Source organism: Schistocerca serialis, chromosome 11 (assembly GCF_023864345.2).
Source record: "Schistocerca serialis cubense isolate TAMUIC-IGC-003099 chromosome 11, iqSchSeri2.2, whole genome shotgun sequence".
NCBI classification, from domain to species: Eukaryota; Metazoa; Arthropoda; class Insecta; order Orthoptera; family Acrididae; genus Schistocerca; species Schistocerca serialis.
In genome coordinates this window covers 128,416,660-128,439,982 of record NC_064648.1, presented here as the reverse complement: position 1 = coordinate 128,439,982, position 23,323 = coordinate 128,416,660, and the positions used below count along the sequence as shown (strand labels likewise).

The 23,323-nt window shown below is 41.7% G+C and overlaps 1 protein-coding gene across 3 annotated transcripts in view; it reads left to right on the top strand.

The window, feature by feature from the left end:
* LOC126427249 (insulin-like growth factor 2 mRNA-binding protein 1) overlaps window positions 1-23,323 on the top strand; it is an 862,042-nt gene that overhangs the window by 758,149 nt on the left and 80,570 nt on the right. The window contains exon 1 of one of the 3 annotated variants that reach the window (XM_050089493.1): window positions 16,224-16,518. The exons of the other annotated variants lie outside the window; for them this stretch is intronic. Coding sequence (XP_049945450.1) covers window positions 16,499-16,518 — 20 coding nt within the window. The 5' untranslated portion in view covers window positions 16,224-16,498. Of the gene's footprint in view, window positions 1-16,223; window positions 16,519-23,323 lie in introns of those variants that run through there. 3 annotated transcript variants of the gene reach the window in all.

The window sequence follows — 23,323 nt, the reverse complement described above, 5'->3', positions numbered from 1 at the left end:
GACGCGAGCAGCAGTGTCGCGATACGATAAACCACAATTGCGATAGGCTACAATCCTACCTTTATCAAAGTCGGAAACGTGATGGTACGCATTTCTCCTCCTTACACGAGGCATCACAACAACGTTTCACCAGGCAACGCCGGTCAACTGCTGTTTGTGTATGAGAAATCGGTTGGAAACTTTCCCTGTGTCAGAACGTTGTAGGTGTCGCCATCGGCGCCAACCGTGCGTGAATGCTCTGAAAAGCTAATCATTTGCATATCACAGCATCTTCTTCCTGTCTGTTAAATTTCGCGTCTGTAGCACGTCATCTTCGTGGTGCAGCAATGTTAATGGCCAGTAGTGTAGCTTAAGTAGTGTGTAAGTCCAGGGACCGATGTCCTCAGCAGTTTGGTCCCTTAGGAATTCACACACATTTGAACAACATTTGACGTTAAGCATGTAAAAGGTTTTCCACACATCTCAGTGTTCATGACGTCATAGCTTCTGAACTACGTGTCGTACAATAATATATATTTGCGGGTATATTTAGTGGTATATGTGGATACTGTGTTGTGAATAAAATTAGTAGTAAAGAAGCAATAAAAGACCGCCATGGATGGTGCTGCAGTTTTACTGTGTGAACAGTGATAAACATTTTCCTCTCATTATTTTGTGAGGGTTGTCAGCGAGACTAAAGTTTCAAAAAGATTTGAGATGGTGTGTAAGGTTCGTTAGGAGTCGCTAAGTGCTCTCATTCTTAAACACTGAATGATTCTAGTCTGGGTAATTTGCGCGCTGTGAGTTCACTACCTCAAGACATACTGGTGTACATCGCTTCTAACTTTAATATTTGACCTGTCGTATTACAGACCATTAAAGTAAGATTTTACCTCTTAATGAACAGGTTTTGAGAGAATTTTAAATTTTTAAATGCAGTTGTTAATTAGATGAAATAATGAAAAGGAATTTTTGTTGTTACTTGATATGCAACCTGCGTTGTCACAGTTTTAGGCAGCGGTCAGAGTGCGGCCGACGTCGGGGGATTCCGCCGACGACCGACATCGTCCGAAGGGGGTAGATCTTTTCAAATCAGTACGCCAGTACAATCGGCGAAATTCAAATCAGTTTGTTTCCTTCGAATCGGCCGACATCGTCCGAAGGGGGTAGATCTTTTCAAATCAGTACGCCAGTACAATCGGCGAAATCCAAATCAGTTTGTTTCCTTCGAATCGGCCGATGTCTCACATACGGACTGTGAGAAACTGGCGAGTTTAACCCAAGAAAGGAATCTGTGGCATCCCGAGGACGAAAAACAATTTATAAGCTCGGAATCTACGAACTGAAGTCGCAGTTTTGTTGAACACTACAAGTGGGCCAATTCTCTATCGGAAATATTAGTCATGAAGAGAAAATAATTTGTCCCTAAGAGGAAGGTGGCGAATCTTATGCTTGAAGATTATCGGAACTTTTAGTCGTGAAGAGGAAATTATTTGTTCCAGTGAGAAAGGTGGCATATCTTATGCTTGAAGATCATTTTTGGGGGTGGTAGGTACGCATCAGTTATTATTACTGATTATTGGCGTTGTTATGCAGTTTTGTTGTTTGAGGTGATTTGGAAATGTAGTGTATGTCTTGTTCAGAGCATGTTGCTCGAAAATATATGTTTGTCTTTCTCACATATGCCGAATTGCAGTCATTGAAGGTTAACTGACCCATGTCTGCTGAATTTATTTGAAGTTGCGCAGAGTGTTTCTAATATAGCTTTTCAGTGTCCCCGCGAATATTTCCGTGTATGTAATAAAACGTTTCTCTCTTTGAACATGGCTGTTATTGGGCAGCCTTATACTAGTTTCACCATAGGATTAGACAACCGGCCGGCCGAAGTGGCCGTGCGGTTAAAGGCGCTGCAGTCTGGAACCGCAAGACCGCTACGGTCGCAGGTTCGAATCCTGCCTCGGGCATGGATGTTTGTGATGTCCTTAGGTTAGTTAGGTTTAACTAGTTCTAAGTTCTAGGGGACTAATGACCTCAGCAGTTGAGTCCCATAGTGCTCAGAGCCATTTGAACCATTAGACAACCAACCGGTTGCATATTTTCGACGTCTACTAAGGGTGTCTTCAACAGAATGAGATACGTGAAGGATTGTAGTGTATTCCTAAAGTCATCATTAAAGCTGGTCCTTTAAACTGTATTAGCAGACTTTCTCCGGAAGTTTACGTGTATGTCTTCAGGAGTCTGCCACTTCAGTTCCTTCAGTATCTCTGTGACACTTTCCCAAACATCAAACAGACCTGTTACCGTTCGTGCTGCCCTTCCCTGTACATGTTCAATATCCCCCGTTAGTCCTATTTGGTACTGGTCCAACGCACTTAGGCAATATTCTAGAATGACTCGCACGAGTGATTTGTAAGCATTCCTCATTCTAGACTGATTGTACTTCCCCAGTATTCCTCTAATGAACGGAAATCTACCACGGGCTTTACCACAACTGAGCCTATGTGATCACTCCATTTTAAACCCTGCAAAGTACTAGATCCAAGTATTTGTGTGAGCTGGCCCAATTTCAGCAGTGACTCTTTGATATTATAGTCCTAAGATTCTACGTCTTATCGTTTTGTGAAGTGTACAATTTTTCATTTTTGTATAGTATAGATTGGTTTCGTTTATAGATTACCGCGCTTAATCAGAATCCTCCAATAGTATTTTACGGTAAGTCTTCCACCGCCGCTTATCAACCGCTTGTTTCTCCAGTTGGCTCAAATGGCTCTGAGCACTATGCGATTTAACTTCTGAGGTCATCAGTCGCCTAGAACTTAGGACTAATTAAACCTAACTAACCTAAAGACATCACACACATCCATGGCCGAGGCAGGATTCGAACCTGCGACCGTAACGGTCGCCCGGCTCCAGACTGTAGCGCCCAGAACCGCACGGCCACTTCGGCCGGCCCTGTTGGCTCCATCTATTTCGTATTCCGTCGTAAGTTATTACTCCAGGGGAATTTAAACGATATCTCAGGCAGTAGATCCTGATGCTTGGATGCTATCGGGGTCTTTGTCTTTCTTACCGTCATTATTTCGTTTTCATGTACAGTCAAGAACAGTTTGTATTCGGTACACCGAGTGGAAATACTCTCGTAAGTCGTTCTGCATTTCCTTACAATCGTGCAGTTACAAGAGCCATTGCGCGTGTCCCTAAAGCACGTTGTAATTGAACAAGGCCATTCGATACACTCCAGTATCTAGAAATGCTTAGTTCGCCACGTGGTGCGAAACTGATATCGGCAGGTGTGATAACGACGCATTGTCCCAGATGCGCTTCGTAGCGGGTCGAGCAATAATATGTTTATGAACGCAGTAAAGCGTCCCTGCTGCACTGTGTTGGCGCGCGTTGCGTTCTGTCTGCTGTAGCCCTGCTAAGCTAAGCGGACAACCACGTGCAATTAACCCCTCTCTTCATTTTAGTTCCTCGAATCTAGTCGCCAGTTATTTTACTGAATACGCTCAAATCCCGAAATTTCTCTGATTATTACGTTGCAGCGTTTTTGAGTCAAAAGACAAGTCCATCATAAAAAAAGAACATACTTTATCGATAAAATCATGGTTTACTACTTACAAATAAAACTTCTATTTTGTTGAGCACATCATTGTAGTATACGGATAAATAGTTCTTTCTCAGTGTAGATTCATCTGGAACTGGATGTGTTGTGTACTTCTCCAAGAACCGTCTGAGGCGTGGATTCTTCAGCTTTTCCAATGGGATGTTGCAGGCACCATCATAGCGTTTGCCTGCTGTTATTTTCATCACCTCGTTTCACACAGCTGCTGTGTTTAGCGGTATTACAGTGTTGTTGCACATTAAAGCGCTTTTCTGCGCTATAACTTCACACAGTTTACAAAATAATATTTTCCCAACAGTACTACAGAACTTCTCTCCAAATTCTCGAACATATCCTCGCAACTTCACGCTGTCGGAGCACTTTGCTCTAGGCATGTTGAACAAGGCAAAGGCTGCATCCAAACTGGTTACTGGGAACACCTATGCGACTGCGATGATTATTACGGCAGAAGCCGCCTTTGTTGGCTCTGAGAGCGTATTGTCGACTCTGCGCAACAATGTTTTATGTTCGCTAAACGACTGTTGTGGTACACCGATTTTGTGCTACAGCCCTGAGAAATAAAGCTGTGTACTAATTTATCTTTTTATCTTTCGTAATAGCACGTTAAATATTGTCTCGTGAGCAACATATTCATTTTCTTATTCGTGTGTCCCGTAATATGAGAAAAAAAAATGGTCTTTCATAATAGCACGTTAAATATTGTCTCGTGAGCATAATATACTTTTTCTTATTCGTGTGTCCCGTAAGATGCGAGAAAAACAGTATATGCATTTTTGGCAAACGTTGACGGAAATATGACCTATTATATTAAAAGTTAGGCGCAATATGACCTATTACTAAAATTTGTTGAAATATGACTTTACATGCACAATCAAAATACATTTTTCGACACTAAAATGCCTAGATTTCTGTATAGAATGTTCTAAAATTCACCCTATACTTCAGAAAAAAAATGACTTGTCATTAAAATCCGGGCCCTAGTCATCATTACACTCAGTTCTACATCTACATCATACCCCGCAAGCCACCTAATGGTGTGGGGCGGAGAGTACTTTCGGTACGACTATTTAATGCATGTGTATTAGGTGGCGATAATTCGCGCATGCGTAGAAGGGGGTACCGCAGAGCTTTCTTCTATTTATTTGGTTATTGTTAAGTGGCTGGTAGCTTATTTCAGATTATCGGGTTGGAGATTTTCGCATTTTTTCAGTAAGTAGTTTTACATAACTGAGTATTTTTTGTGTCCGGAAGACTTTCTTTTATACTAGTTGTTTGCGAAAAAATTTTTGGTATTGATTGCTTCGTAAAGGAAATGGAGCAAAGAGGCTTCGAGCGTCTTAATTCAGGCATACAGAGAGGAAAGGTGTATGTATGAGCCACACGAACGCTGTATCATAATAAGGTCCGTCGGCAATCGTTCACGTCTGAATAATATGCATATAACGTTACAGGGTGATTTTCTATTTCTATCGTAATGCCTTAGCTTACGAAAGTTCGTGTTTGATTTGTTTGCATCTCTTGCTGTATTTCGTCATGCAAGGTACGAGAAACTGGCAGTGGAGGCAAGAGAGTTCGTGCAGTTTCGCCCAGTCCGACACACGAGGACTGCAAAACTCTGACTGCCACATATATATTCCAAACACTGAAAAATAACCCAGGCGCACCTTCAAGTGCTGGTCCTTTAAAGAGAGGTGTAAATTGCAGTGCGTACATCCACACCAACTTTTGAAATGGGGGGCTGTGCGATTCTGGCTAAAAGCCAGACTTAAAAGATTCCACAGTCGCCAGAAAACCAACAACCCTGCAATATAACAGGGCATCTACCCGTATTTTATGTGACTTGGCTGGTATGATCACAAAACGTATAAATATATGATTTAATTCCTACATTAGAGAAGGTGAGACAGCTTCCCTCACAGCTGTGTCACACTTGCTAATTCCATCTTCTATCACAGGCAGCAGCTTCTCGAAGCAGGCCATGTCCATACTCACGAAGTTCCGTGTCACTGGCAGAGCAGTTGCTCCAAAAACAACTGTGTACTCCATGTGCAAAATGCTGTATAAATGTAAATTTAGATATACATATTCTTGTGTAACCAAGTGTCGTAGTATAAAACTGTTGAGTCTGTAATTCAGAACAGTAATAACCAACATGTGAGAATAACAATTACTTAATAAATAATGATAAAAAACAATTTCTTATGAAATAGGAACCTATAAATCACAGGATTAATGTGAGCGAATGACGTCCAAATATATCACACCTTCGCCCTTGTGTTTCGCGCGTTCGAAAGAACGACTTTTTTCAAGAGATCAGACAGTTCTGTTTGCGTTTCGCGCTTTGTTACGTCTAATGCGCTTGTGCGCCATGTGTATCCCGCGTGGATGGTATAATAGGCCGACGTGAACCAGGCTGTAGTTACAGATATGCACGCTTGGAGCGCTGGTGCATAGATGTATGGTTTAGGCGTAACGCGTAATAGGGGCTTTACAGTAACACTCTGCGAGTGTAGACCTATCGTAAAGACGGTAGCCTCCTTCGCTCGAAACCGGCATTGTCGGGAGAGCTGGGAGTAGTCTGTCAGTACTGAGCGATCATATTTCTCCAGAATTTATGCCGTGGTTCACAATTTTTACGCTACCACAGCTTGATAACATATTTTGCTGTAGTCATGCATACATAAAATGAAATCACTCACGAAACTGCTTATTTTGAGGGTTAATTCGTGGCCGTGACATGTTTCTGAGAGAAGAAATCGCCCCATTGACCTCCTACACGAACAAGGCGAACAGTTAGCCTGTTTCGAAAGTTCTAGACTAAAACAATGCAACTCAGCAAAGAACGTATTAATACCAGATCATCATGGACATACGAAGACGAATCAAAAAGTTTCACTATAATTCATTCAGCATGAGAATAAACCTGATGTAAAGAAACACAAACGCAATGATTGGTCAGAAGCCGTAACACACGTACACTGGTGTTGTTGCGCTCTTGGAAGTAGGTCCTAGATATATTTTGGATATCTTATTACTAAGCTCCCCCCATGAACCATGGACCTTGCCGTTGGTGGGGAGGCTTGCGTGCCTCAGCGATACAGATGGCCGTACCGTAGGTGCAACCACAACGGAGGGGTATCTGTTGAGAGGCCAGACAAACATGTGGTTCCTGAAGAGGGGCAGCAGCCTTTTCAGTACTTGCAGGGGCAACAGTCTGGATGATTGACTGATCTGGCCTTGTAACATTAACCAAAACGGCCTTGCTGTGCTGGTACTGCGAACGGCTGAAAGCAAAGGGAAACTACAGCCGTAATTTTTCCCGAGGACATGCAGCTTTACTGTATGATTAAATGATGATGGCGTCCTCTTGGGTAAAATATTCCGGAGGTAAAATAGTCCCCCATTCGGATCTCCGGGCGGGGACTACTCAAGAGGACGTCGTTATCAGGAGAAAGAAAACTGGCATTCTACGGATCGGAGCGGGGAATGTCAGATCCCTTAATCGGGCAGGTAGGTTAGAAAATTTAAAAAGGGAAATGGATAGGTTAAAGTTAGATATAGTGGGAATTAGTGAAGTTCGGTGGCAGGAGGAACAAGACTTTTGGTCAGGTGCTTACAGGGTTATAAATACAAAATCAAATAAGGGTAATGCAGGAGTAGGTTTAAAAATGAATAAAAAAATAGGAGTGCGGGTTAGCGACTACAAACAGCATAGTGAACGCATTATTGTGGCCAAGATAGACACAAAGCCCATGCCTACTACAGTAGTACAAGTTTATATGCCAACTAGCTCTGCAGATGATGAAGAAATTGATGAAATGTATGACGAGATAAAAGAAATTATTCAGGTAGTGAAGGGAGACGAAAATTTAGTAGTCATGGGTGACTGGAATTCGTCAGTAGGAAAAGGGAGAGAAGGAAACATAGTAGGTGAATATGGATTGGGGGGAAGAAATGAAAGAGGAAGCCGCCTTGTAGAATTTTGCACAGAGCATAACTTAATCATAGCTAACACTTGGTTCGAGAATCATGAAAGAAGTTTGTATACTTGGAAGAATCCTGGAGATACTAAAAGGTATCAGATAGATTACATAATGGTAAGACAGAGATTTAGGAACCAGGTTTTAAATTGTAAGACATTTCCAGGGGCAGATGTGGATTCTGACCACAATCTATTGGTTATGAACTGCAGATTGAAACTGAAGAAACTGCAAAAAGGCGGGAATTTAAGGAGATGGGACTTGGATAAACTGAAAGAACCAGAGGTTGTAGAGAGTTTCAGGGAGAGCACAAGGGAAAAATTGACAGGAATGGGGGAAAGAAATACAGTAGAAGAAGAATGGGTAGCTCTGAGGGATGAAGTAGTGAAGGCAGCAGAGGATCAAGTAGGTAAAAAGACGAGGGCTAATAGAAATCCTTGGGTAACAGAAGAAATATTGAATTTAATTGATGAAAGGAGAAAATATAAAAATGCAGTAAACGAAGCAGGCCAAAAGGAATACAAACGTCTCAAAAATGAGATCGACAGGAAGTGCAAAATGGCTAAGCAGGGATGGCTAGAGGACAAATGTAAGGATGTAGAGGCTTATCTCACTAGGGGTAAGATAGATACCATTTGAACCTAAACCATGAGGAGGTGAAAGCAGCTGTATCCAGGTGGTTTCATAACGCAGGAGGTGATTTCCACGCATCCGAAGAAAATGGTTCAAATGGCTCTGAGCACTATGGGACTCAACTTCTGAGGTCATCAGTCCCTAGAACTTAGAACTACTGAAACCTAACTAAGATAAAGAAATCACACATATCCATGCCCGAGGCAGGATTCGAACCTGGGACCGTAGCGGTCCCGCGGTTCCAGACTATAGCGCCTAGAACCGCTCGGACACCCCGACCGGCATCCGGAAGAGAAATGTCCCTTGGGGACTATGAGAAAAAGTGACCTTACATTGTATGTTGTCATAGCCGTGTTGCCTTCGTGTGTGGTTTAATAAATGGCCATAACTTGGAAGTTTAACTTACTTTTTGATTCGCTCACGTGTTATATAGAAGTAACAAAAGAGAAAAAAAATGTATTAAATAGGACACTGTAACTACGTTAATTGGGATGCAGACAAGCGCGTTATTCATTGCGCAAAATAGACGCCGCGACTAAATGCTCGATAAACGTCTACTGGCGTTGTGAGGGTTGTGAGTATATATTTCCGAAAACGAGGGTAAGGCTTACCGACGTTTTCTTCGGCGAGAATGCACATATAGCGTTCGGACTGCTGCGGGAATGAGGACGTGCTAATACAAATTTGCAACTTTCGTGCGGCTAGCTGTCATGATTTTCCCCACACCCTTTCCTTCTCCTGCACTTCATATTTGCACGTTGTGATTACTTTCGCGATGAATGCCCACGATACAGTAAATATCAGCGAAGTGTAGGGGAAAAAAAAAGGAAAGTGATGACAATTTCGATTGCGAAATAACGTCAGCAACATTGATAGCGTACAAAATTACCAAGAATTACTTTTCTTCTTTTTTTAATAATATTGCTTCCAAACAAATTTATTAATATAATGCACTGTATTATTAATTTTGCTACGAAATAGTGTGATCAGTTACAACGCTGGAAAAAAACAAAAATCGATATGGCTCCTTTTCAGAAAATCTTAACGTATCTTCAGACGAATTAAAGGTGATCATTTTACACAAGCAATCTCGTCTCAGCGATATAATTTTGTTTGGTTTTAGGTCCTACTGAACTGAAAGAGGCGGCCGCGGTGGCCGTGCGGTTCTGGGCGCTTCAGTCCGGAACCGCGAGACTGCACGGTCGCAGGTTCGAATCCTGCCTCGGGCATGGGTGTGTGTGATGTCCTTAGGTTAGTTAGGTTTAAGTAGTTCTAAGTTCTAGGGGACTGATGACCTCAGATGTTAAATCCCATAGTGCTCAGAGCCATTTGAACCATTTTTGAACTGAAAGAGTGCGACAAAAGAAAATCGCTGCATGTTCCTATACGGAAAAGAAAGTGAATTCGGCAGCATTTTCAATAGGCACCGAAAATGTGTTTGCATCAGTAAATATGCTTAAGTTTCTATATGAATAGTCCATCAATTTTGATAGCGTAAATGTAGTTGTGTAAGTGTTCACATATACCAAAATGCAGGGTGTATACCAGTTCCGTTGTACGGTGTGTGTGTGTGTGTGTGTGTGTGCGAGCGAGCGCGCATAGACCTGCGAGACACCTGTGAACCAGCTGGAACACCTGCACGTGCGAACGCAACTCACCTGCAGTGCGCTGCCGGCGGCTCAGAATGTGAAAAGCATTGGACCTTGGTTGAAATCACAACTATGACTGAAGATGGCATACTATTTAAATACAGCTAACTTCGAGCACAGTACGGACTTTTTTCGTATCTAGCCACCGCCGATGAAGATTTTAAAAATGGAGAACTTAAGTTTTTCAAACTTTTCTGTTTCCAGCAACGCAAATGTTGGTTACAGCTAAACATAAAAAAAACGTCCGATGTACAAGTCTTAGCCAGAGTTATGTCGAGCTACAGCAACGTATTTAATGTCGTCTTAATGTATCATAGCCTCTGCAGAGAGATTCTTGCATGTTTGAAAATGATCCCGCTACCAAATCCACTCACTTATCCAAAAAGTGCTTCGACGTCATCTCTCGCAGTTCTCTGAGACAGCTGCAGAAAGTACTCGCGAGTAACTGTCAGACGATAACTATCGTCCGAGTACTACCTGAGGGAAGCAAACTGTCTATAGCGCTTTCGTTTAGTTAAGTTGTGTCAAAAAAAAATTTACCGAGTAACTTACCTTCTGCTTTTAGTGTCTCATTTCATAATCTAATTCCCTCAGAACGCCCTGATTCAGTTCGACTACATTCCATTAATCTTGTTTTACTTTCGTTGGTGTTCGTGTTATAATCTTTCCATTACACTCTGTTGCACTTCCAAGTCTTTTATCGTTGACAGCTCTACGCAAACTCTGCTGCTCTCGGTCGTTAAGTGAAGGATGTCAGCCTCTGTGCCAGAATGCCATTACCTCTCACCACGGACAACGCAGAGTTGACACTGCGTATATCGGAATACTGAGTTCCCTAACGATTTCCGATTTGGTGTAGCTCCAAGTAACATTCCGCGATCAAAGTCTGTTAATTAACGTAGTGTGGCCACAATCACGTCGGAAACCTTTTCACAGGAGTAATCTGATTACAAATGACAGCACCGCCATTGCACGGTTATTTTATACCCTGTGTACGCGATACCAGTGTCATTTCAGTTTGACCATCACGTGACTTTTGTCACCCCGGTGTATGTTCTATGATTGCGCAACAGTAATGAGAAGAAAAGCGCTTTGCAAGCAGCTGGGTGAGTGGCGCAGTATCGGAGCATCAGAAGGCACACAGACAGGAGCACCTGGCCGCCCGGCGCTTATCTTATCGAGAAACGCCTCGCGCGGCTGTAAACACTGCTCAAGCCACCGTGCCCACCACGGCCGTACCAACTCGGCACCATTTTCTCATTTCCTGTTCATTTTTTTACTGCTGGTCATTCACATTCCACAAACGTCAAATTGGCACGAAGCGTGCACTGCATGTGCAGGTACGCGCATCATTTACATTCCAGCGTTATAGTGCAAAGTAAACAGGGGGATCTCCATCCAGATCCTGTATACAGGGTGATACATTGATCGTGACTGGGCCAAATATCTCACGAAATAAGCGTCAAACGAAAAAACTACAAAGAACGAAACTTGTCTAGCTTGAAGGGGGAAACCAGATGGCGCTATGGTTGGCCCGCTTCCGTACCAGATCGGGTTGACGGAGGAGATAGAGAAGATCCAAAGAAGAGCGGCGCGTTTCGTCACAGGGTTATTTGGTAACCGTGATAGCGTTACGGGGATGTTCAGCAAACTCAAGTGGCAGACTCTGCAAGAGAGGCGCTCTGCATGGCGGTGTAGCTTGCTCGCCAGATTTCGAGAGGGTGCGTTTCTGGATGAGGTATCGAATATATTGCTTCCCCCGTCTTATACCTCCCGAGGAGATCACGAATGTAAAATTAGAGAGATTAGAGCGCGCACGGAGGCTTTCAGACAGTCGTTCTTCCCGCGAACCATACGCGACTGGAACAGGAAAGGGAGGTAATGACAGTGGCACGTAAAGTGCCCTGCGCCACACACCGTTGGGTGGCTTGCGGAGTATAAATGTAGATGTAGATGTAGACATGAGAAATTAGGTCTGGTACGGAGACTTATAGATAGTTGTTTTTCTCTCGCTCCATTTGCGATTGGAACAGGAAGGAAACGACTAGTAGTGGTACAAGGTACCCGCCTCCACGCACCTTGTGGTGGTTAATGAAGACTGGCTGTAAATGTACACTGAAGAGCTAAAGAAACTGGTACACCTGGCTAATATCATGTAAGGCCTCAGCGACATGCAGAAATGCCGCAACACGACGTGGCATGGACTCGTTAGTCGAGGTGGGGGCAATTGACATCATAAATCCTGCAGGGCTGTCCATAAATACGTAAGATTGTGAGGGAGTGGAGATCTCTTCTGAACAGTACGTTGCAAGGCATCCCAGATATGCTCAATAATGTTCATGTCTCCGAAGTTTGGTGGCCATCGGAAACGTTTAAACTCAGAAGAGTGTTCCTGGAGCCATTCTGTAGCAACTGTGGACGTGTGCGGTGTCATATTGCCCTTCTGGAATTGCTCAACTCCGTCGGAATGCACAATGCACACGAATGGATGCAGGTGATCAGACAGGATCCTTACGTACGTGTCACCTGTCAGAGTCGTATCTACACATATCAGGGGTCTCATATCACTCCGACTGCACACGCCCCACACCATTACAGAGCCTCCACCAGCTTGAACTGTCCACTGTTGACATGCAGGGTCCATGGAGTCATGAGGTTGTCTCCTTACCCGTACACGTTCATCCGCTCGATACAATTTGAAACGAGTCCAGTATGGGTGTTGGCCGCGCGGGATAAGCCGAGCGGTCTAGGGCGCTGCAGTCGTGGACTGTGCGGCTGGTCCCGGCGGAGGTTCGAGTCCTCCTTCGGGCATGGGTGTGTGTGTTTGTCCTCAGGATAATTTAGGTTAAGTAGTGTGTAAGCTTACGGACTAATGACCTTAGCAGTTAAGTCCCATAAGATTTCACACACGTTTGAACATTTTGAGTATGGGTGTTGACGGGCCCAGGCGAGATGTAAAGCTTTGTGTCGTGCAGTCATCAAGGGTACACGAGTGAATCTTCGACTCCGAAAGCCCGTGTCCGTGATGTTTCGTTGAATGGTTCGCACGCTGACTTTTGTTGATGGCCCAGCATTGGCTCAAATGGTTCAAATGGCTCTGAGCACTATGCGACTTAACTTCTGAGGTCATCAGTCGCCTAGAACTTAGAACTAATTAAACCTAACTAACGTAAAGACATCACACACATCCATGCCCGAGGCAGGATTCGAACCTGCGACCGTAGCGGTCGCTCGGTTCCAGACTGTAGCGCCTAGAACCGCACGGCCACTCTGGCCATGGCCCAGCATTGAAATCTGCAGCAATTTGCGGAAAGGTTGCACTTCTGTCACGTTGAACGTTTGTCTTTAGTCGTCGTCGATCCCGTTCTTGCAGGATCTTTTTCCAGCCTCAGCGATGTCGAAGATTTGATGTTTTACCGGATTCCTGATATTCACGGTACACTCGTGAAACGAGCGTACTTCATCGCTACCTCGGAGATGCTGTGTCCCACCGCTCGTGCGCCGGCTGTAACACCACGTTCAAACTCACCTAAGTCTTGATAACTTGCCGTTGTAGCAGCAGTAACCGATCTAACAACTACGCCAAACACTTGTCTTGCGTAGGCGTTGCCGAGCGCAGCGTCGTATTCTCCCCGTTGCATATCTCTGTATTTGAATACGCTTGCCTGTATCAGTTTCTTTGACGCTTCAGTATAGATTGGTCTACTACATACCAATACGTTCAGAAAAGACATACTAAATCCTATATTTTTTTGGACCTTACAAATGTCTCTTTTGCTTTTGTTGTTGGCAACGGAAATTTCATGCCTTCTTTACATCTCCCACTGCCATTTATTTTGCTCCTAAAATGGCAAAACTCTATTTCTAGTGCTGCATTTCCCAATCTAATTGCCTCGGCTTCACCTGATTTACTTCGACGACGCACCGTTACATTTATTTTACCTATTGATGACCGTTTCGTAACCTGTTTTCAAAACACTGTTTGTTCCGTTCAACTGATCTTGCAAGTCTATTGCCGAATTACGCCATCATTATACCGAATTTTTTCTGTTTCTACCCCCTGAACTTTTATTTCCTTTCCATATTTGTTCTTAGTTCTCATTACTATTTGCTCACTGTAAAACTAGAATGATGTGAGGTGGAGGGGTGGCGATACGCAAGAACCCTGTCATTTTATTCGATTCCTATTACTTTTGCCTGGTGTCTGCGCAAGCTATAGGATAAGAAGCGCTCTTTACAAGTGCTCACGTTTAATCGTAAAGGTGAGTGTCCGTTAGCTAGTAAGCTGCTACGAGCCACTTGTAGAAGCTACTTCTGCAAGTCTGTAAGTCCTTTGACATGGAAACGCCCCTAGCAATTTGACTTCCCCTAGTTTTGGCAACTTCCAGAAGTATCTTCCACAAGTTAATGAAAACAGTTTGTTACAACTTGCTGTGTTTACTTTCCGAACTCGGCAGTTACTGAAGTTTCTCTCGAACTTGCAGAAGTTTTGTGCGTTCAATACCGAACCAGTGAAATAATGCAATTCTTAATTCAGAAAGTAGAGTGCTTTCCAGTGTTGTGGGATACGAAGCGAGTCGATTTTAAGAATGGGGCTGTCAAGCAAGACACGCTGGAAAATGCTGCACCAGATTCTGAGGCAACAAATCCCGAAATACGCAAAAAAGGAAAAAAAAAATCCCGAACTGAGCTCTCTTTTCTTGAAACTTTCAAGATATATGCCTCTATACCCACTTCTTCATCCAAACACTTATTTCAATTAAATATTATTAAATTTATTAGTTTTTTAAAATGTCTATCAAATTTGGTTTTGCGTAATAGTGTTTCATTGATAATAATAATAATAATAATAATAATAATAATAATGCGACAACAGTGACAGATAATCTGGTTTCTAGGCGCGATATTGGAAACTTCCACCTGTCTATCTCACGATGGAGCTCTATAGTGAGAACGCTTCTGTAAGCACTTCCTTTATGAAATGTAATGAGGTCAGCAGATAAGTTACTTCATTGGTGAATTCGCAGGGTTACGTTACGTGGCAATGAAAGCGATACATTATCAACTCATTAATGCTGCAAAATTCGTGAATGACAATTATTAAAAACGACAACGTGCTGCAGGAAATGCATTTTTCGAACGTGAAAAAAGACACAGGCTTCCCAAGCGACTTGCAGAAGTCAATTTGCATAGGAATTTGTTCTAATATAAACACCTTAACAAGTACTCGTAAAAGTTAACTGCTACTGGATACTACATGCTTCGTGCGATAGGTGAGTTACGAAAATCACAGTTAAGAAAAGAAGAAATGTTTGGGTGCAATGTGGTTAGAGGCGTACACATTTAAGTTATCAAAAGACACTATTGAACGAAGTAAAATCAGAGAACTTTGCTCGGATTAAAAACTTTCCGACAGCGGCATATGTAAGTTTCGAACATCTCTTTTCTGTTGTACAGCCAAATATTCGAAAATAGGATACAAAAATGCGGCAAACTGTATCACCGATCTTTTAATTACTCTTCGATTTTTGCAAACAGCATTTGTTAGTTTTATTATAAATGTAATGTATTTATGTTTCTGCAAATATGAAAATATGGGTAGAATTTAAAGACATCTGTACTGTCATTCAACTTTCCTTTCTGTTAGTACAAAGTAATCGGTAAATATGTTTCACACTATCTTGTCGGCGGTGGACAGTTATATTTCCTTAGCGGTCTACTTAACTGGGAGTGCTTCACATGAAAGAACGTACAGAAGTAGCTTAGGCATGCGATTAGCAGAAGTTTACTTGCTAGTGGATACACGCTCTTAATTTAGCAAGTACTAATGAAACTTTTAATGCGGTATACGGAATACCATTAATGCGAAAAAAAAGCTACTTGTATTCCCGCGCGCGTTTTGGATTGGTCGGATGGTGCACCAATGACAGACGGCTGACGCTGCTTTTGTGACGTGTGCTGCGCGGCGGGGTTGTACTCTGGCACCTTGCCCCCACCCCCCACCACCGACACCCCTTCCCCTCGTCTGGCTGTCCCGCCTGCAGCGCTGCTATACAGACTTTGCGGCGGGAGTTGTGCAAGGACCCTGGGCGTGCAAGTGTGTGTGCGTGTGTGATTGTGTGTGAGTGCATGCGTGCAACGTGCTCAGAAGAGAGAACGGAACGCAGGGCCGACGCTCCAAGGAATAGTCATCGCCACCGAAACGGTCCAGGTGCGTTTTGGGCTACCTTTCCTACTAGAGCACTGCGTTGGCCCAGTGCCGCGGCACTCCAAAGCACACAAGCCAGCGCAGCGCGAGTTTCTCGGTTGTGCGGTCGGCCTGCGCCTTCTATGCTCTTTGTTTCCGGCGTTGCCGGCGCCACGCCATTCGCTAAGTGCCTTCCGTCCTGTGTTGCTGCCGGCTATAGGTTATATTTTTCGCCGTTTCTACACGTCGACAGCACCAATTAGTTTTTGTACGAGCATTCCTAGGGGATGTACATTTCCAGTAAAGTGTTCACTCGTTGGGTGCTGTGTTAGTTTTTGTACGTCACTGTGCGTATGGGTGCCAGGCTCTTTCTTTATCTCGCCGTGGTGCCTGCTGCTTTTTTATGTTTTTCTCTTCGGACCTCTTTGGACGGCGATGACGAAACGGGATGTGGAATTCGTTCTCACGGTAACTAAGAGGACTAAGTTGTTTATATATGTTATCGTGTGGTAACTGCCAAGATTTTTTACAGGCATTTGTGTAGTTGCATGTTGGTGTAAGATTGTCACGTGGCCACCCTAGCTTTCAGCAGACCACTGGCGTGTTTCAGGAAATGTTGAAAGCTTTGCCTCGTTTTGCAAATGATGCCGTATTATATCTCTTGGACATTGCCTCCGCCAACTGAATGGAAACACTTCACTTTACACAAACTTCAGTGCCTGAAGATCTGGAATCTGTAAAGAATTCCGTTACGTAAAGGGCGTGACCTTGATGCTGTTGCTTTAGAACATAAAACGCTGATTCAGAAGGACCTGTGTCTTTTGTCACGTTCGAAAAATGCATTTCCTGCAACACGTTGTCGTTTTTAATAATTGTCATTGACGAATTTTGCAGCATTAATGAGTTGATAATGCATCGCTTTCATTGCCACGTAACGTAACCCTGCGAATTCATCAATGAAGTAACTTATCTGCAGACCTCATTACATTTCATGATTTTTCTCTTGCAGCCTGCGATAGAGTTACACGATGTAAAAGTACAGCCGACACGGTTTATGAACCGTCGTTTATATATATTTATATGCACCATGGTAGTCGAAGCAAGATGCAATGCCTCGGGTGGTGCAAGGTATACAATGTGCCAGTAGTCAGGGTATGGGCGGGGCTTTGAATGGATTCGGCATCTTGTGGAATTCAACTAGAGGTCAAGGAACTCGTCGCCGTTACGCAACAGGAAGTTGGTATGCCGGTTCATCAGTCCTCACTTTGCCCTAGTGTCCCTTAATTGCTTTTCATACTGGCATCGTGCATGGGTTGTACCGGGGGGGGGGGGGGGGGGGCGGCATCCAGTTCATTCAATTCATCTACATAAATTTAAGTGATGTTACACTATCAGTTAAATACATCAATGAAACATAAGTTATGGACCGTGCATGCTTATACTTATGTCTAGAGAATTCCAAAACTGTCAGCTCTCCATTAAACTTTGCTGGCTCTCATTAGTCTGAAAGAATGACATCAGCGTACCTCCCTGTGTGGTGACACTCAGTAATGTCTGAAATGTTCTCGTTTTCCATCTCAGGCGTACAGTTTTCCTATAGAAACCATTTAGCAAGAGAAGACATCGACTGCAGGGAAGCGATTGTCAGCCCTAAGTTTTTGAAAACAGCGGCGAGTCTCACTTATTATAACAGGATGACATATATTTTTAGTTAGCGGCACTTTTTTTTACCAGCCCTTTATTTCGCTTTTTAAATAGCCCTTTCCTGGTAGTATACATTTAAGAGATATACGTTGACTGCCTTTTCAGTTCTATGGATTTTGATAATTCTTTTATTGCCTGTGGGTAATTGTGACTCCATTATCACGAATTAATCTGTTACTTAATAATCACTGGCGTTCTTGATATGGGTACTTTAAAATGTTCCCAGAACCTCGCTGTGGTTAAGAAGTTTTACTTCCTTATGCTTTGATGAATGACAATGACACTTCATGTCCACCTCCATAGTTTTATTTCTTATGATCTGTGAGTGGTACGAATTATTCTAAATTAATACTATCTGCAAAACTTCAAACTAGCCTCTAGCATTGGTAGAAATTAAAATCTTATTTTTCTGATGAAAGAGATGGGCAGAAAATGACTTTCTTGAATGCTGCTAAATTTGTACCACAGTACACTCCTAATAGCATTCAACCAGGGTGTGTGTGTGTGTGTGTGTGTGTGTGTGTGTGTGTGTGTGTGTGTTTTTGAAATGGGGTAGGTTGATTTATGGAAGTGTTCTCTTGCTTTGTATGTGCTATTATGGTGGTGAGATGAGACACACTTCTAGTATTTTTTGGGGAAAAAAGGCAAATTTTACACTGTGTTGTGGGAGACAATCAGTCTCCGTTTACATGAGGCATGACAATAAAAAGATGTAGGTGCCATAAAAATACTTGCTTCTGTGTACTGCTGTAGTTAGTATGTAGTGTTTCAATAAAATTCTGTTGGGCAATATTTGTTGCTGTGTACAATGCTAGACAACCAGTTTCAGTAAGTTATCCATTTCATATTGAGCTGTTGCCAAAATCTTGCAGTGCTGCAGTATCAAAAAATTACTGCAAAGTCTTTTGAACATGGAGTCTTTGATTTCTTATGTCTGTGAATGCTTAACTGTGCACTACCTTGTTAAGTCATTTTGATTGGATTCTAAGGTGGTGTGATTTATTGGAGATTACAAAATCTAGTGTTTGTAGTGATAAAGAATGATCAATAAAATATGCTTGTATGGTCTGTTGGTCGCAGTTTTGCTTATCACTTGACTTACATCATAATTATTTTGAGTTCTGTACAGTAACTTCAGAGCTGACTTTGAGGCCATCAACCACAAACTGCCAAATATGTGCGACTTGTACGTTGAGTAGCTCTGCACAGCAGGTGGGCTACAGTGTAATAGTGGACTCCCCAGCCCACCATGTACTGATCTGACTTATACCATAGGTGGAAGTCTCAGATAGATTTGCAAGGCGATTGCTTGGTTGTGAGTTGAAGCAACCAATAAATGTGAACATGGGGTAAAGATCGTGGTAACAGATTGATTTGTAGCGTAGCGTTCTCACCATATTAAATGCATTTTTTGTTATAAAAGTTAAAATTCCAGGGTAAACATAAACCTAAATTTTGTAACAAACAAGTCTTTGGTGAATGTTTTCTCTGATCTCTACCTCTCACACAGCCTAGATAGCCTCACGCCTGCGGTATTGAGGTATAGCTGATGTATGCCATTTACAAACTGATACATCATTCATATGCTATAACATGCAGAGGTTTACACAAAGGTGATAATTATATTAATATATAAAACTGAATGGAAAAGACCAGTTGTCTGCAATAGCTGTATTTATTGGATTAAAAACTCTCACAACCAGTTCCACAGCTTTTAACTTGCATCTTCTGGTGGGTATACAGAAATTTTTATAAATTAATATTTTGAAAGTAGTTGTACACATTGCTCGACGAAAGTCATATTTATTTTTAAGTGTGTGTTAATTTCTGTGCAGTAACTTAAGAATTAGGCTGGTGTAACAAATGTAAGCATGTCAGCTTCTGGCAAGTTCAACCGACAGCATAATCTTCTTCCTTTCAATAAGTGGTGGGTGCAAAACATTAACAATAATTTTATTCAGTGTGTTTTTACACATTAATTTTATTAGTTTTCATCATTAACTGAGTTTATTTTTATTCTCCAGTCACTCCTGGACCCAATATTTTCCCGGATAACACTTACCAGGGACATTGTCTGTTAATTGACATGGGCCCATTGGAACATATTTTAATCAGTCAAGTGATGACAGTTCATCAACGTATTAACACACACCAGTCCTGTTTGTGTCATTTGTTTCATGTTAAATGGGACAGCCCCAATCTCTCTTCTATTTTAGTCACTTTCAGATTCCTAATTCCATTCTTTTGTGTTTATAGACTGGATATAATTGATGATGGTTTTTACCAGTTGAAGGCTGAGAACTTTGCAGCCATGCTAGTTGTTACTCTGTGGCATTCTGTGATTGCTCCCTATACCTTATGACAGCATTATAAGTAACCATCTTTCGGTATGAAATTATGAACCTTATTTATTATAAATGAATAGGTCTGTTCTTGGTTGTGCATATGTGATCCACAGATGCATAATAATTTCTTCCTTATTTACATCTATTCAATCAGCACTTTGAAAATATTGTGGATAACTTTCTTTCCCCATTATTAAGGTATTAATTTATAAAATTTCTGTACAGACATATACACCAGAAGATGTAAGTTAAAAGTTGCGAAACCAGGTGTGAGTGTCTCTAATTGACTTAAATAAATACACCTATTGTGGAATATTGGACTTCTCATTCAGTTTTATATTTAAGTTTTATCACCTGCATGTAAACACCTGCATTACTCTGCATGAATGGTTGATCGATCATGTATAATTACTTCAGCTGTGGTTGCCTTAGCTTTAAAATTGTCTGTATGCCTTTACTCATGTTTACCCACTCTGCCCAAAAGATCAACCCAGAACATTGTGTGCACTAAAGTGTTGTGAGGTTGGCACTTTCCAGCAACGTGTGGTTCTGTTTCTTGTGTAAGCTAATAACTAGATACAAGCCAGTCTCTTTGTGAAGCCTCTGTACATTGTCTTCGTAGTTATTTTAGTTTCTACATAGATTATAACATTATTGACCACTGTATTACAATTGGCTCCTGCCCTTAATTCTTTTGTAATATACTTTTACCCACATGTTTCCTGTAATGCTCCCAAAAATGGTGGTGCTTGCACCCATGTTAAGGTTGCTACATAGCCTCAGTTATTCCTTGGCACAATTTTTGCTCTGTCTTGTAGTTTTTTCAAGGTGCTTTATAAATTTTTTAAACATTGTTCTTTCAATTCTGTTCTTGCGAATATTTTGCCAAGTTTTGCATTTGCCTCTCACACTGTGTGGAATCTGCCCTTGAAGGTATAACAGAACTATGAAAGTTCACAAGTGCAGGAAGATAGTAGCTTTTATAATTTGTATAGGTTAAGATATACCAACTCGGAAGTCCATACTCTGTTTATCCCTAGGGCAAAGATTTATTAGGTTTACAGTACTGACATTGTTTACATCTTGGAACAGTAGATTTATGTGTGATAACTTTCATTTTATGTGTCATTTGTTGTGGATTTCTAAGGAAATAAGCACTTGAGGACCTTTAACAATTAAAGTCAATTATGATATGTTTGGTTAGCTAAGGTGGTACCGAAATCAAATTTTAACGTAATCAATAATTTTCCTAGGTCACTGTGAAATTCACTTTAAGAAACACACTCATTTTTAAAAGTTCGGACTTCATGTAGCTGTTATGAAGGGACACAACTATAGAAACAAGTATTATGAATTGTAAGTCTTTAATGCTAAAAAGAATTAATTTTAAAACTGAGAATTAGTATTTGTGTTGCTAGTGAAAATTTCGATTAAAAAAAAAAAGAGCCTTCTCAATTCGTCACCCTTTGTCTTGAAGAAGCTGTAGTATAGAGGAGAACCAGTGTGCGCAAATATGCACATCGAAATGGTTATTGTAATTTAGGCCTAATGGAAATTGTGAGAATGCTTTGTAGCCCTTCGGGTTAGTCCGATGACACTTCCATCGAATCCATTAGTGTCACAAAAAGACTAAAGTATGTATAATATTGTCCAGCCACACATATTTTAATCATCTAGTATCGAGGCTCACGGAGGAATAAAGTTTTTTTTTGTGAGGATGTTCGTGTTATTTACAGCTTCTAATGTATTGAAATTACTTTAAAATGAAATACCAATACTATAGAAACAGGTGTGTCAACAGTCAAAGTGCACTTAATTGGTGTCTCGTGACCATTGGATCACGTGCCAATGTTGTGAACAACCCTTACGATAAAATGACAGGAACTGATTACGACAAACTGCGAGTCAGGTGTTGGTAGTCACCCAGAATGCAGTTTTGTAAATAAAGTTCTGTTGGTTCAAAATTTTACCATGTTGTTTTAATTTTCAGCAAAATTGGTAAGACATAGCAAAAATGAGTTTGTTGGCTGGGTGACCCTGCCTGGGATTGTTCATGTGCCTAGTGCAAGTCTTCCTATTTGATGCCATTTGGGAGACGTGCTTTGATGAAGATGAGATGAAATGTTTAGATCAACACAGACGCCTAATCACAAGTGATGAAATCCCCAAGCCAGCTGTGAATTTAACCCAGGACCCCATGAACAAGGCAGTGAGCCTAATCACTGAATTGTGAGCCACGGGCATGATACATATGAGTATGTTATTGCTATGATGAACATGTATCTTGGGCTAAGCTGGACACAAATGTATCACGGCAATTGAATTTTCGTGTTAAGATTAGTTGGCTTCACCAAGTCTCGGCAAAATTATCACATTCCGCCCTAAGCTAGTCCTCGGGTATGCTACAGATCAGTGTGTCGGCACACTTAGTTTCTTTTCCCACTTGTGTCGAAAAGAAGTGAAATTAATTTGTATCTTAGATTTGTGGTTCTCATTAGCTGATGTATACTACCATCTAATTGGCAACAATTGACATCAATGGATTTCCAATATTGGCAAATGAGACAAAAGCAGCGCACTTTGGTCTTGTATCACAAAATGCACAAAATTAAAAAAAAAATATTGACACATTTATTGGCTTCTCTGGCTCTAAACCAAACTCTTTATCTTCAAGCCTTATTGAGATGACATGCTACATTAGTCACCACAACCTCCGTTTCAAAAATTCGTGCCAACAGTGGTGTCATTGGTCAAAACATAACTGAGATATAGCAAAGCCCAGATCAGTCGAGAGTGTCGAATTCTTTGGGACATTTGTGCAGCTTTGTAAAGAATGAGCCCAATTCTGGGATAGGGTAGTTGTTGTATTTTATATACTTAATTTGTTCAGAGAGTCAGTTGAAGGTAGACGGTTTGGTATGCAATTTGTTTTCAGCAATGTATTACAGTTTAGCCCCATCTATATTCTTGAGTTTTCTGCCCCAAAATCTATGTACTCCCCTTTCTTGTCAGTTTGGCCCGCGAGCATATTCTCATATTTCTCTTAATCGTTTAAAGCCAAATATATGCAATTCCAAATGTGCAAAAGTAATTTACAGATTAATGGGCAGTCACTAGATTGTTTTCATTGTGTTTGCCTGCAGTACATCTGAATATTCTTTAGTGTGCATTATGAATATTGTAAAAAATTGAGTGAACATCTTGGAGAACCCTCTTAAGGTAGA